This window comes from Epinephelus moara, chromosome 3, assembly GCF_006386435.1.
Source record: "Epinephelus moara isolate mb chromosome 3, YSFRI_EMoa_1.0, whole genome shotgun sequence".
Lineage (NCBI taxonomy): Eukaryota > Metazoa > Chordata > Actinopteri > Perciformes > Serranidae > Epinephelus > Epinephelus moara.
This window is the reverse complement of record NC_065508.1, coordinates 24,709,811-24,725,606: the sequence shown is the minus strand read 5'-3', so window position 1 is coordinate 24,725,606 and position 15,796 is coordinate 24,709,811. Positions and strand designations below refer to the sequence as shown.

At 41.4% G+C, this 15,796-nt stretch overlaps 1 protein-coding gene across 1 annotated transcript in view; it reads left to right on the top strand.

The window, feature by feature from the left end:
* The first annotated feature begins 10,462 nt into the window (after positions 1–10,462).
* Positions 10,463–15,796, top strand: part of LOC126387687 (CXADR-like membrane protein) — a 93,431-nt gene continuing 88,097 nt past the window's right edge. Inside the window, exon 1 of the mRNA XM_050040304.1 lies at positions 10,463–10,810. Coding sequence (XP_049896261.1) covers positions 10,777–10,810 — 34 coding nt within the window. The 5' untranslated portion in view covers positions 10,463–10,776. The remainder of the gene's footprint in view (positions 10,811–15,796) is intronic.

Here is a 15,796-nt window from a genome sequence, read left to right as displayed (position 1 = left end):
GGTGACTCATTGCTTTCTTTCCACCAGGAACAGTGCCATGAAATGCGATAGTTTTCGAGACAATTGCTGCTGTGATATTGTCACAAAAAGTGATTGGTTTTTTTTACCAATAAAACATTATTATTTTTTTTTTTCATTTTTAAGATATTGCTGCATGGCTTTTCAGCCACTAAACGTGGGTGATTTTTTGCAACCCATCGCTGTCTTTCCACTGTGCCAGGAAAGGCGGTTGTTTTTTGAGACATTGCTGCATTTGCTGCTTTGATAGTGTCACATAAAGCAGTTTTTTTTTTTTTTTTACCAATAAAGCAGCTGTTATTTACCAATAAAAAGGTTGTGTTTCACTGAGACATTGCTGCTTTTCTAAACCAAACCACATCCCACCATTTTTTATCAAGTCATCACTGTTATCAGTGTCATTTTAGCAACCAAACATGGGTGTTTTTCAGCCACTTCTTGTTGTGTTTCCAGGGGCTTTTTAGCCACCAAACGAGTGTTTATTTGCAACCTTGAAAAGCGGTTGTTTTTATCGAGACATTGCTGCAATTGCAGCCATGATTGGGCCCCCAAAACCAGGTATTGTAAGCCAAAACATGATCTTCTTGAAGTGGTTTTCGTTACTAAACTGAACCACACATTAGCTACAGTATTGTTGTAACATAAAGGTTCAGCGTATCCACTACATAATAATGTAAAAATGTAACAAAAGCAAGTGGTGTGTCTTAAATCACATACTTCCGTTATACTTCCATGTAGTATACTATTTGCACTATGTACTCATTGGAGTAGTGCGCGAATTTCGACAGGGTAGTGTTGTCTCAAACCAAACATGGCCGTTGTGCACCTACTGGAAGTGACGACCGCAAATTAGCAAACTAGCAAACTAGCATTAGCATTTGTGTTATCATATCATTACAGACTGCTAAATTAGCCCAACAAACATACTGCTGGCTTATACCTGACAACAGTATAGTGGTGCTTAGTGCAAAAAACACATGTATTTGTACAATGCAGCGACGTTCACGGTTGCACAGTCCTCGGCCGCTATTTCCAGTTTAAAAGGTGGTCCCTCCCCTTCTGCTACGTAGCCAAGATGGCGAACATTGAGGGCAAGAGGTGTCCATAGTTCCACACTCAACTTCTTGATCGTTTTGAGTGCCCCATCCGGGTACTCATAGTGCACTGCATTTTTCCATACTACTCAGTGTGAACGCACTTATGCACTCAAAATATTAAGTGTAAGTACAGAAGTACGCGATTTGAGACACAGCACAGGTTTGCAGAAACGTTCAATGCCAACATTTATTCTGGTGTTTTAGCTGGCCTGCTCTGTGCTGCAGCCAGCCTCACGTTTTGGTTTCAACCTGGTCTTCAGCAAGTAAGAGACATGTGCAGTTGGACTGAAGTCAGGTGACTGACTTAGTCAGAAAAGAACATTGTACTGTATGGCAAAATGTATGGTTTTCTTAGCTACATTGTCCCTAAAATGCAAAACTGTCTATAAAGCAAATCATTTATTCACTGTTCATACAATATGGATGTGAACACTCTCAAACAGCCTTATACTGTAGGTGAAAGCCAGCATTTTAATCGCATTGTGCTCGAGTGGAGAGACAGAATAATAAAAGTGTCACTGTTCCAATACCTACAGTCTGTGCTGTATGTAAGATCAGAGCCTCTCTTGAGGCAGAGACCAAAGTTTGCTCAAGCTCTTCTTTGCTATAAAAATCAATCTGAGATACAGTTACTTTGAATGCATCTGTTTTATTCAGTCATTCATGTATGGTGTTACATTTATTTTGAATGATGTATTTTATGTGGTATGCCTTTTGTACTTTCAGTCTGTTTACCTTGCATCCACAAAATGTGCTTTTCCATAATGTTTTCAGTAACAAATGATCGTGACATGTAACCTTGTTATACTGGATGCATTAATTACCCCATCTGCTCTCCTGCTGAGTCTAAAATGGTGAATGCTGTTTCTGATTATTCTTGTGGGCCCTTTCATCACCTGCCAGAGGTTATACTTCAACATGTTTCTACCTGATTCTACTAAATTAATAAATGCCTCATGTTACTAATGATGATTTTTATGATTTAAAACGGCTGTGAGGGCATCTCATGAACTCCGCTGAAGATTACAAAGTAATGCACATTGCTAGTCTGTGGCTAATATCCATATCATTTAACTTTATTGCATCCCATGGGACCTTAAAGGGTACATACACACTAAATCATATCAGACAGAAAACTACTGCTGCACTCCTCTCTTTGAGTTCAATTACACTGTACTTCACTAACAATGATAACACAGCAGGATTTCAATGAGCTGTCAAAGACACAACACCTGCTGCGGCACTGATTAGGATGAGCCCTCTGGGATTCATTGTTGATTTAACTTTTAATGACAGAGTCAGTCACTGTCAACATATCGTCCTCCATTCCAAAATAGAAAGCACATTGTTCGTATTTTAGCGTTCCCTCCGATTGCTTTCAATCAGATCTGATAGAAATCCTCCCTCTGTGTCTGGCCAAGACTATCCTCCCAAAAGGAAAGATAAGATAAGCTAAACTAATAGATAGATAGATTTAATAAAATTGTATTCATCCTGAGGGAAATATGGGTTGATGGCTGTGTTAACTGTAGCACAAGTACCCAGTCAACATGTGTATGTGGGCCCCATGTGGTTAGTAAATGAGCTGAAAAATGGGGCCCTATATGAGATTGTCCATGAGTTCCATAATGACCCAATGCCAGTTGCCCAATGGGTGGGTTTACCCCGGTAGCTATAGCATAATCCATGTGGGGCCTACCTGGGTAAACCCAAGTGGGTATGGGCCCAAAATGGGCATCTTATCTAGGGTTCACTTAGGTTAAACTACCCATGTAGACAGTTGGCATGGGGCCAATATGGAACCCTTAGACAATCCCATATAGGGCCGTTTTTTCAGCTCATTTACTACCAACATGGGTCCCACATACAAATGGCTGGGTAGTTGATGTGGTCTTAAATTTATTGTACAGACATTTCTATGTTTCTGTCTTTGTTTTGCTGAACCTGAAGGAGCATTTACACTATTGCACTGCATTATATTACTGAAACATTGTGTGTATTGTGGGGAAGAGTCTTTCCTCATCATATTTTTGCATGTTAATAGTGACATACTGTCATTTTTTGTTTGAATATTGCAGCAAATATTTCCAGCCATATAAGTTAATCAAAATTTGATGTCTGCATTGACTTGTTGTAATTTAAAACACAATATTAACAGTATATTAACAGTAACGCGGTTACTGTGTGGTGTTGGTTGTAACACTGGGATTCAATCATTGGCATAGCAGTAGTTCTTACATACCTCACCACTGTTTATGGATCTTTGATTGAAGCTTTGGACCATTTCTAGATTTTCTAATTGGCTCCCGAGGTTTCAAGAGTGACTAAGTGTGTGTCTCTACACAGCAAATTATTTACTTTTTTCACATGCAGTGCAGCGCAGTGCATCTCTGAGTACTTTGTCACTTCAACACATTTTTAAAACCTCCTAATGAGACATTCGTTGAGACACAAGTAGAAATTTCACCCATTTTTCCAAAAATGCAGCTTAAAAGGTAGAACTTGTAGATGCACTCCCCCCAAAACTTGCAATATCTAAGTGTTCATACAACGGCAGTAATATGACTAAATTCTAGCAGTCCCTTATTCTTTGTTACTTGCTGTCATTTTGCTTTTCCTAATTCATTTGAACTGAGTGTCACATTTCCACTGAGTTGATTGGAGCGTGATTCAGATCACCTGTTGTGCATGGTGTGGGTACTGAATCTTAAGTAAGAACTGAGAGCAGCTTGGTGCATTTCCCCTCTGGGCCAATCAGGTTGTGACGACACCCTTTTTTAGGGCTTAACAGGGCTGAGGAAATGCACACCCAGAGCATTCTGATCCCTCTAATGCAAACCTCATGTTAGTTGTCAGTTACAAACTCCAGGCCCTTTTGAGACATCTCTGGTTTTCTTTTGCTGCTGTCTGAGAGTGATTTTGTGCATTCTGATACTGAGTGCTGAATGGTGGGAATATTAAATAACACCTTTCCACTGGGTTACCTGTATCAGGGCAGTTCGTATTGTTTTTGCTTGCGTAATGATAACCAAACACATACAAACATCAAACACTTTTACATAGCAATTTTGTTAATTGATTATTTTATTGAGACCCAATATAAATAATCCCTACCAATGTATAGACTCATTGTTCATTATTAAAAAAAAGTTTATCATTAAAGAGGCATTCATTATTAAAGATACATTTGTATCTAGTAGTAGTACATGTAGTACATTATTACTATTATTGGGGCGCTGGTGGCTTAGTGATAGAGCAGGCGCCCCATGTACAAGGCTGTTGCTGCAGTGGCCCGGGTTTGACTCCAGCCTGTGGCCCTTTGCTGCATGTCACTCCCCCTCTCTTTCCCCCTTTCATGCTTATTTGTCCTATCCATTAAAGGCTAAAAAGCCCCAAAAAATATCTTTAAAAAAAAAATAAAAATAAATTATTACTATTATTATTAAGGAGGCATTTTATTGTGAAGGCTCTTGTGAGATTTGTCTCTACAAGTGAATAGTTTTTGTATTATGTGGTTGGGCAAATTGTTCTCATTCCAAAGTCTTCAAATACCACCGCTTTGTCATTGATTGCTGTGTCAGATGCTGACAAAAACAGATTCTTTTGCGAAAGTGTTTTATGCCCAGTGGCGGTCCTGGCGGTCCCCCTGGCACCGGCTGTTTGTTGTAGCCACCGGCTGCTTAGAGGTAGTGATAACTAGTTCCCCTCCTGCCGTTTTCAACACAGGTTTGTTTGTTGTGTGTTTGTTTTCTTTTTATTTCTCTCCACATCCACTCCCCTCAGTAGTGCAGCGGTAGTTGAGTGGGCACCAGAGAGCTTTTGTCACTTTGACAAAATAACATTCACCTATATTGCCTATGCCACGGGCACTTAATAACAGCACCAGATGGCGTCAGTTTGAAACGCCACCTGACAATACTGGGTCTGGAAAGTCCCTATAGGGCAGGTGTAAGGGCTGGTGGATGGGTCTGACAACACTGGACTTTCACCCAGGAGGCTGGTGTTTTCTTCCTGTGTGAATGTAAAACCAATCCATGATGTTTTTTGCTGAACCTAACCACGGGTGTTTGTTGCACAATGAAATAGACGTAAATACGATGTGTTTTACCAAAAGTTTATTTTGAAAAAGGCCTATATTTATCTACAAGTGCACGTCACACACTGAGCGAGCCGCCTGTTAAGGATGCTGTCAGCAAAGCAGTAAGGATTGTGCTAAGTGGCTAATGGGCATGTAGCTACTTCCATGTTTCAGATGATACGTCATGTTTGTAGTTGACCGATGAAGATGAGTTTAGGATTAGGGTTAGGGGGTTCGTCCTGATCCCACACTTTGGATTTCCTGCCCGACATGTTATTAACTAGCCTGTGGAATAACCGCAGGTACCAGCCCTGGAAATTAACCTGACTCCTGTCTGACTGCTGAGCGTGGCCACTTCCTGTGTCTGTCTTTTCAAAGTAAATTCCCTCATGGTCCAGCCATATAGGTTTTCATTTATACTGACAAGGCGCAGCTCCTAATAGAGTTTCACAGCTTTGTTTTTTTCTTCTGTGACCAAGTGACCAATGAAATCTTGCCGACTAATGACCTCTCTGGTTGACTAAGGTTTGGTCGACTATTAGGGGACGGCCCCAGTAGATATGAAAAGTCCATTGACCAAGCGACAATATGTAACAGGTTGAGAGAATGTTTTGGGTTGTAAACTGGTTCTCACACTAATTTCTGACCAGCTGAATCCTGGGGTATCCGTAACACCACAAGACATATATAGCAATCATTCATATATGTGTCTCTGTGGCAATGACAACGCAAATATCGGATATCTGTGACCATCTAGGTACCTGTATGTACGTCTACCTTATAATACACATGTATTACACACATCATTACACATGATGTCAAACTATTCGAGTATGACAAGTACAAGTGATGTTAAAAGTGTAGATGTTTCCTTTATTATTTCAGCATTTGACCATATATGATGTTTCCATGGCACAATCCAGTTAAGAGCTTACTAATTATTTGATACAACTCCTTCAAGCTACAAAGAAAAGGCAGTCTGTAAGACCATCTGCTCATGGTTGCTTATTTGAAGTTCCATATTTACACATAAGTTTGTTTCATTTTTAGAGGACTATTTTGGTGGAAAAGCTCCCAGGCTGTTTGCTTCCATCACAACACTGTCACAGCTTCATGGAACGGAGTGCAGTGCCTTTAAAGGGAAAGGAAAGGGGATGTTTGATCAAAGCCATGTCACCACCCGTTGTGTTTACACCATGTAGTGCTGACCAGATCCGTGTCAGGCTCCACTAATTCATGGAAACAGAGACACATGACAAGGGAGTCTATCTATGGTACTTCTAAAAAAAGGGCAGGAATCCACAACCAGGAAAATGCATATGATATATACTTAAATAGAAAAAAATGCTCTTTTTTTTTTTTTTTTTTTGATAAAACACTGTAATATTCTTATAAGGTCATAAAATAAAGTGTGTGTCCACCAGGTTTTAATTCTCCATGGCATTAATAGTTAGTATTATTAGTATTTCTAGAAGATCCCTAAAGGAGAGTTCACTTTATTTTTTTTCTATCTGACATTTGCAAAGTATATCTCAGTCAGGGTCTTTTGTAAATTCTTCCATTGCCTTGACTGTGCAGTGCAAGCCAGAAAATCAATATAAACTTTTACACCTTATATTCCTGGGGAGGGGGACTTACTGTAAGGTTTATTCATTTCAGATCTATTACTATTCCTACACATCACATGTATTCCAGCAGGGACTTGTAACGTTATTAAAGTGATAATGTGTTCATTTATGTTATGGTGTTCATCATCTCTATTCATATGTACTGTAATAATCTGGTTATTACAGAGACTTCTGGTTAATGGATTTATAGTTGTACTTTGTTGGAGTGGTGGGAGTTTGTGTCCAGTGTGAAATCAAATGTCAATGTTCCAGATTTCTTATCCGAGAATGACTTTGGTAGAAGTTAAAATCGCCTATTAGAATATTACTTGAGTGAATGTCTTAACGTAGGGCGGCACAGTGGTGTAGTGGTGAGCACTGTCACCTCACAGCAAGAGGGTTCCTGGTTCAATCCCAGGAGGGATCCCTTCTGTTCCCCCCGTGTCTGCATGGGTTTTCTCAGGGTACTCCGGCTTCCTCCCACAGTCCAAAGACATGCAGGTTAACTGGTGAATCTAAATTGCCTGTAGCTGTGAATGTGAGTGTGAATGGTTGTCTGTCTCTATGTGTCAGCCCTGCGATAGTCAGGTGATCTGTCCAGGGTGTACCCCGCCTCTCGCACAGTGTCAGCTGGGATAGGCTCCTGCACCCCTGCCAGTGCCACCCGCAAGAGGATAAGTGGTTATGAAAATGGATGGATGGATGTCTTAACATATCTGATATTTACTGTAAGTATCAAAAGTAATTTACTATATCAGATGCAATTAAGTATTGAAAGTAAAGTACAAGTATATAAAAGATTATTATATAAGATATGTTTATAAAAGAAGCAACCAGTCAGAATTTGAAGATTTATAGTTACTTCGTCGTAACATGCAGACTATCAAGGGTTACTGCTGTATGAGCGCAGTGCAAAGTGGTGGCAATGAGCTAGCCAGTGAGACACAGACATGCACCAAAATGCGCTCACAGCAAGACCAGCTTACTGCAACAAATGACAGAGAAGCGCAGAGGTAGCGTGACTTCATTCTCTGCTCAAGACGCCATCACTCCACTTTTTCTTTACATAACAAATGGTGGTTTTCTATCATATTAATGGTCTGACTGTCTTATACAGAACCTTTAAGGATGTGATGTATGTCATGCGACAGGCCTATGTCATGTAATGTTACTTTAGTCACCAACATACTTATTTTACAACCCGGTCTCACTCCAAAGTCGTTGAAATGTGGTGCTTGGGCAGTGACTGAAAAAAAACGTCCTTGACATCTGCATGTTATGCAGCTGGTCGCCATTATATTTTAATGGTGCCCAGTGGCGTAAGGGGGAAACGCAGTGGGACAAGAACGAAAGTTATGGTGGCAAAAGTCTGAGTAGTGTAAGGAGTGGTGGATTGGTCCAACAACCACTGACTTTCACCTGGGAGGGCAGAATGTCACACAGAATTTGGGAGTGGAGAGGATGGAATGGCCTGCCAGCAGTCCTGACCTCAGCCCCATTGAACACTTGTGGGATCAGCTTGGGTGTGCTGTTCATGCCAGAGTGACCAACACAACCACGTTGGCTGACTTGCGACAAATGCTGGTTGAAGAATGGGATGCCACCCCACAGCAGTGTGTGATCAGCATAAGGAGGTGATGCCAGGCTGTTGTGGCTGTGTATGGTTCTTCCACACACTATTGAGGCTCCTGTTTGTTAAATGAATAAAATGTTAAATTGCCTATATGTCTTGTTTCTTCAGACCTCAATCATCCAGTCCACCAAACAACACCAAACAAGAGTCAACAGCGAAAAACAGCTGTTTGGCATTGGCAGAGAAGGTTTGGCAAAAAATTTTATGGGCGCAACTTACATACTCAGCTCTGCTGCTCATCCCACAAATGCATGTTCCTTACAAATGTGGCACCATTTAAATGGGAAATAAACAGGCTTTGCAACAGTATAAGATTTATTGCCAAGAAGCATTGTTACAAAAAATAAAAAATCTACCAAACACATTTTCTTACTTTTTGTGCTTAGTTTACAGAGAAAATAGTGGTTTACTGTTATATTAATGGTCTAAATGTTTTATACAGAACCTTTAACTATGTGACGCACATCATGTGACACAGGCTTATGTCACCAACATACTTATTCTTAGCTAAAACATGATGTTTTTTAAAACCTAACCATGTAGTATCAGCGCCTAAGCCGAATGAAAGTGCTCTTAATGAGTGCATTTACATGGACAGTTTAATTCCCTTTTCATTCGGGATGAAAGTTCATTCCTATTAGAAGTGATCTTGTAAACACCTAATTCAGACTGAAAATGGCCAATGCGATTGAAAATTCAATCCGATGTAAAGGGCTGGAATATTCCGTTTCTAATTCCGAATGAAAGAATTTCTCACACTTGTATACATTCATTCCGGTCTTTCTGCGCATGCTCGTTTCCTTGCCCTTCTGGCGCGATGATGTATATAGCGCGCATAGCAACGGGCTGAGATAGAGCAGTCGGACTCGTTGCACTCACCGGTTTCCATTCGCCACAGCACGGTCTTCTATCTCCCTTCTTCGACCTTCTACCTCCCTTCTCCTCCTCAACAGACGAAGCATTAGCAGAACAAGGTTGTTGTCGTACTGCTGCTTCAAGAATATAAGCAAAACAAGCCCGAAAAAGGCACTAAGAACGGCGTCGTCAAGCATCTTGTTATCCGGAGCGAGGACTACAGTGTTTTCTTCCGGTAAACGTAAACACGTAACATCCGCCCCGCCCCCTATCCAATCAGAAACCTTGCGCAGACCCGAATACAGGCGATTAAACTGATCTCCCGTGTAAACCCTCATTCGGAATGAATATTTCCCATGTAAACTACCTGGAAAGACTTTAATTCTGAATGAATGAGAAGCCATCATGTAACCGCACCCATTGACAACAGACATTTAATGGGCTTATGATGGCGTTTACAACCTACTATGTAGTAGGACCCTGCTAACCAATATCTATGAGGCTGATAACCACTATTGATACTAGTTTAATCGAGCGATAACATTTGAAATGGGTTATAATTTAGTCTGACAAGGTGGAACTTTAAGAGTAAAGTTTGTGCTCATCCTTTAAATTCCCTCTCAAAATGGTCACTTTCTAAGAAATAGTCTCAATGTAATTATAGTTATTTATTTTTATGGCAAGAAACTACAATCTAACAGCGACTGGCAGAGTTTAATATTGCCTGTAAAATAATCTAAGCATATTTTGAGTATTTATAATTAGTAGACGTTAATTACATTTCTATGGGGACTTGGATAAATCCAGCAAATGTGCAAAAAAAAGCTTATTTTTCTGTGTTTATGTAATATTTCACTGATTTTAAAGAAACATATTTTTGGGGACAGAAATATTAATGCGTAACAAAACTGACCCAGATATCAAAGCCACTTATTTGTGTAATAATCACATGAAATGCACCACACTGAAGGAACACGAGAAATGAAGGGCCAGTACAATGTCATGTTTGTCCCGTAGGAGGATGCCTGTGTCGGGACGCAGTACAGTAGCACTGTATCATGGACCAGAGGTATACGCCCGTATCAACTGTAGAGGTCCCCATTTTACCGGCTGCTACAGGCACACCTTTGTTGCACCTCCTCTTTTGATTTCCACGCAGTGGGCCACAGGGCAGGACGGACAGAGAGAGGCTGCGTGTGGACGCGTGTACACCAGGGGAAACACGCCGCACACGAGCTGAGGGTGAGCTCAAGGAGAAGTCGCTGCTGCCTGGTTGATCAGTGTAAACCCGGCGCAGAAGATGCTGCTGCGCTTGAATGAATGAGAATGCTGACGCTGTATGCTGCGCGGCGCGCTGGAGACATGCGGTACTCTTCACTCCTCCGTCAGGTCACACTGTAGTTACTGTAAAGTCGATTCAGTCAGTCACACAGACATCCTACATACTCTCTCCTCTCCTGCTGGGATTTGTCCTTGCTGGATGCCGGGATGCCTGCTTCTCCTCTCGTCACACTGTTCTTAGGTAAGTTCAATGCACGCTCCCGGCTGCAGTTGGGATCACAGATTTTATGCTGAGGAATCATGAGAGAGGTGTGTGTGCGTGTGTGCATGTGTGTGTGTGTGTGTGGACTCTCAGACAGGTTTTAAAATGTGCTTTTGGAGACAAGTTTTGTGATATGAGTGAAGTCTGTGTGCTGTATTGCTGTTTGCAAAGTACATCCTTTGGAAAAGTGCTCTAGTCATCAGTTTTAGCGTTTATAGAAGACAGTTTTGGAGCTTAAAATGTAATGTAGAAAATATTGCAGCACTGGCATACTCATAAATCCATGCCATTTATTGTTATAGATAACACTAAATCCAATATGGCAATTTTAAACCCACAATTGAGGATCATGTGTCCAAATGGCAATGTTTAAGAAATATAACCTATTGCAAAGGTCACTATAACCTGATTATGACTCCTGGTGGTGTTTTATCACAGGGATGTTATAGAAATATCGTAGTGATGTCATTGTTCTACTTTAAAGTTGCAGAAAAAGTAGGAGCAGTATTCTACCATAGCCACTATGCTGTGTATATCATGATAGAAATATTATCGGAACATGAATGGTTTACTTTGTGTTTCCGAATGAAAAGTGTATTATTACTGGAAATATGCATCACATAAAAATTTTGCTGTCGTCCGTGAACTTTACGGTCCTGAAACCTCACGTGAAGCTGGTTGTTGAACATTATAATTGTAGTATTTTACTTTATTTATTACTATGAAACTGGAGCAAGTGCTGACATTCATCGACAGATGTGCCTTCTGCATGAATGAATGGCACATTATGTTCAAGGACAGGCTTTTATTCTTCAGTTTTTAGGATTTTAGAGGTGCGTGGTTTCTGGATGATTTAAGTTTTTCATCAAAACAGGGTCAAGGTGACTAGTTTGCAATGTGCCTGGTTGTAGAGCGTTTTTTCCCCTGCATTGTTAGCTCTGTTTTTCCACTCACCAAATGACAAATGCATCGCCTAAAGTCTTGCATGTCAGTACATATTTTTAGTTTGGTGCAAAGGAAATGGAAATCTCTCCTCATATATCAAGAGGTTTTTTTCATCAGCTCTTCAAAGTTTACCCACACTTGTTTACTCTGACAAAGCACATCACATGAGTAGATCCATTGTGAAATGTACGTCGTTGGTTCCCACTGCCTGTCTGTGTGTTAGTCAGCATGCATCAGACACGTGTGAGCACATCCCAGCTCGGCGCTCAGCCGTCGCAGCAGCACAGGGCCATGACATTACAATTAGTCCAGTTGTCCATGGGGTGATGGGAGCTTTCATTAGTTGCATTATAGGAGCGAGGTTCGACAGGCCATGGCATAACACAGCATATTCTACCTCATGGCGCTGCCTCCTTTTCACTCTGCAGCTGAAAACTTGTCCTCGCTTTTTGCCGCAAATTAAATGCAGCTGAATAAATCAGACGGAGCCACAATTAGATTTTCGTTCTTGATGAAGAGAGTGTAGCTACAAAGCTCCACATATTCGTTAACTGACAACATGTTTGAGGGTGGTCTGCGTTCTGAGCAGTGCTGACTTCACCTCAGGATTAAAGTACAGCTCACACCCAAGCTATGAAGATTTCCAAGGCATGCTGTGCTGGAAGCTATTATCATCCAACAACTGCCTGTTCGTGTGACCTTGAAATGAAGATAATACAGTGTCCTAGGCCAGTATCAAACAATTAAAAGCCTTTTTTACAGGATAATTTTTCATCCGTCATTCAAGCTGGAAAAAAACTAGCCTGATGAAAATGAATTGTTTTCCTAATTGTCAGAGGCTGAGTGAATGGCGATTGAGGATTTATGTGCCAAGGGGATGATGAGGAAATGAGGCCTTTTGTGTCCTTCGGGTTGGACATATACTCTCCAGCTCTTCCCTTGGACTTGTCTCCTTCACCCGCTTGTTTTTTGGTCCACACTTTATTTTTAGTACACTTTTTATGTGACCTTTATGATACTCATTTTTTGTGTCTCCTGCCTGGTGCAGTATAGAGAAAGATCACAGATATCCTCAAAGATTAGCCGGAGCCAGTACCTCCCCGTGTCATCTGACATGCACAGCATTTTGGGAACCCTCACTGCAACCCAGTCGGCAGAATAAATGTTGGTATTGTACATTATTGCAAACTACAGATAAGTTACATTTGCAGGTTATCATGAAGCAGATACATTGAAACTTAATGTTGTGGAAGCGATCATGTTTGGGCTTAAAATACATGGTTTTAGGGGCGCAGTCCCAGCTGGAAATGCAGCAATGTCTCAGTAAAACAACACTTTTTGTGCCACTTTCCTTGCAGGAAAAGCAGCACCATTACTGTAAGAAACACCTGATTTTCGTGGCACTATTCCTGCTGGAAAAATAGTGATGGGTTGCTACAAAATACCCTCGTTTGGAGCCTTAAAAGCTACTGGAAACGCAGCAATGAGTCGCTAAATCACAACCGATTTTGTTGTTTGTTGCTCTTCAACAGTGGTCTGCAGCTTGGCAGCATGGTCAGTTCATTTAACGTCGTTTTAGAAATGTTGACATGATATGTATGAAGCGTAAAAATGTAACATATTTGGTGTTTGCAGAAATGTACAATGCCAACTTTTTTTTTTTTTTTTTGGTTGACTGGGCTTTTCACTCGGAGAATGCAGACCCCCACCAAGGCTACATGCCCTATCTTGCAACGTTAACGAGATAGAAAAATTATTTGTGTATCTGCCCTGTGATTTGGATCCGCACCAAAATGTAATGGGTTCTTCTTTGGCCCATGCTACACTCTTCCACCAAGTTTCATGAAAATCGGGCAAGTAGTTTTTCTGTAATCCTGCTGAGAAACAGACAAACAACAAACCGGAACGAAAACATAACCTCCTTGGCGGAGGTAATGAGTTAAGCCATATCTGTCCCCTCGTCTCTATATATAGAGGAGATCACCAGCGGCAGGCGAAAGGATTTGTCAAGTGTGGAGATGACAGAAGTCTCCAGTGCCAGAGGTTAGGATGTGACATCTTGCAGGGCTCTGGCCTCAAATCTCTGGCAGCCACCCTCCCTCATCTCCCCTTCATCCCTCTCTTTTTTCTTCATGCCTCCTCTTTCCGCCTCTGCTGCGTGTCTCATAGGTGACTTTGACAGTCAAGAGACTCAAATAGGTAGATAGCTAGATTTGTTGTTGTTCTGTCGGATGAGGGAGTAGAGTGTCAGCGGACTTCACTCCTCCTCCTCCTCCTCCTCCTCCTCTCTCTGTCTCTCTGTGATGCACATGCCATCTCTTCTTTGTATCAGTCCAGATTCACCTTGGGTCTCCCTGCGTGCTTGCCAACATCTCGCTCGCTGCCCGTCATGTCAGACACTCTAAGTTAGTCAGAGCAGAGCACTGTCACATGTCATGTGCAACATACACTCACAAGACACTATGAATACATCCAAGGTAAAGGGTTGTTTCACCCAAATTATAGAAAGCACATTTTCTCGTTTACTTTGCGTGGTTTTTCTTTCATATGTTTTTGTGCAGGTTTGAGATTTCCATGTCTGAGAGTTCAGCCAATAGGAATGACTGCAATTACCAACCCAATTGCCAGAATAAATGTTGGCATTGTACGTTTCTGCAAACTACCAACACATTCTCACTCCGACCTCGTGACATATCGACGTTTGCTCATGGACTTTCCACGTCCACATGTCAAGTCTCAAGTTCTGCCTGTTACATGCATTGTTGTCTTTCAAAATACACTTCAGTTTTCACAGGAAATTTAACGTTTACATACAGTCTCTTTCAAATAAACGCATTACGTCGGGACAACACCCCAAATTGACTTTTTTTCCTTCAACAACAAACACACATGGTTGGGTTTAGGCAACAAAAGCACATAGTTAGGTTGAGGAAAAAAGGGTGAAGGTCAGTGTTTGTTGGACCCATCCACCACCACTCCCGCCCGCCCCATTTGTGCTTTCACCACCATAACATTTGTCCATGTCCTGCCGGGTTTCCCCCTGACGCCGCCAGGTGCCGTTAAACTATAACGACAACTGGTCGCGTATCCTATCATTAGACATTAAGGGATGCCTTTTTTTTGTTGGTTTCTGACGCTGCAAGTCACTGCCCAAGCGCCAGATTTTGACAACTTAAGAGTGACACCGGGCTCAAAGTACAGACACATCACATTTGTACCTTATTAGTACAAGTCACATGGTAATGGTTAGGAAAACATCATGTTTTGGCTTAAAATACCTGCTTTGGTGGCACTATCCCAGATGGAAACATAGCAGTGTCATACTAAAAAGACAGTATCCCGGCTGGAAACTCAGTGAGAAGTCACCAAAAAACACCCACATTTGTGGCTATTTGTACGCATAAAAATGTATAGTCAGTCTTTGGCTTCTCTCAAAACATCAAGGGTACAGACAGACACATAACACAATACACAATTAAAATACAATTAATATATATATGATACAATAGTACAAATAGGCAGGTAGGAGCAATAAGTCATAAAAATAGTAGTGTTCCCCGATACAGTCGTTCTGTGTTCATTAACTGTATAGCATAGGGAATAAAGCACTTCTTATGTTCCGGCTGGTTCTTGGGACCCTAAATTGACGCCCACATGGTAGCAGCTCAGACTCTGAGTGTAATGGATGTAAGGCATCAGCAATTATGTTTGGCCTTCCTGCGTAGAGCACTGTCATATATAGTGCTGAGTTGTTTCTCTTGCTTTGTCGAAGAAGGGCGAGAAGAAATTCTATGGAGTATGTGATGAGTGGAGGGATTTGCTGTTGCCCAGTGACTCCATTGTTCCCGATTGTTGCAAAATTGCTGCCCCTGAATTAGGGATAGACCGATATGGATTTTTTAGGGCCGATGCCGATACCGATTTTTTTCCATCACCCTTAGCCGATGACCGATTATGGACTGCCGATTTTCTTGAGCCGATATTTGGGGCCGATACTGCTTTTGCTCCCTCAATTTACAT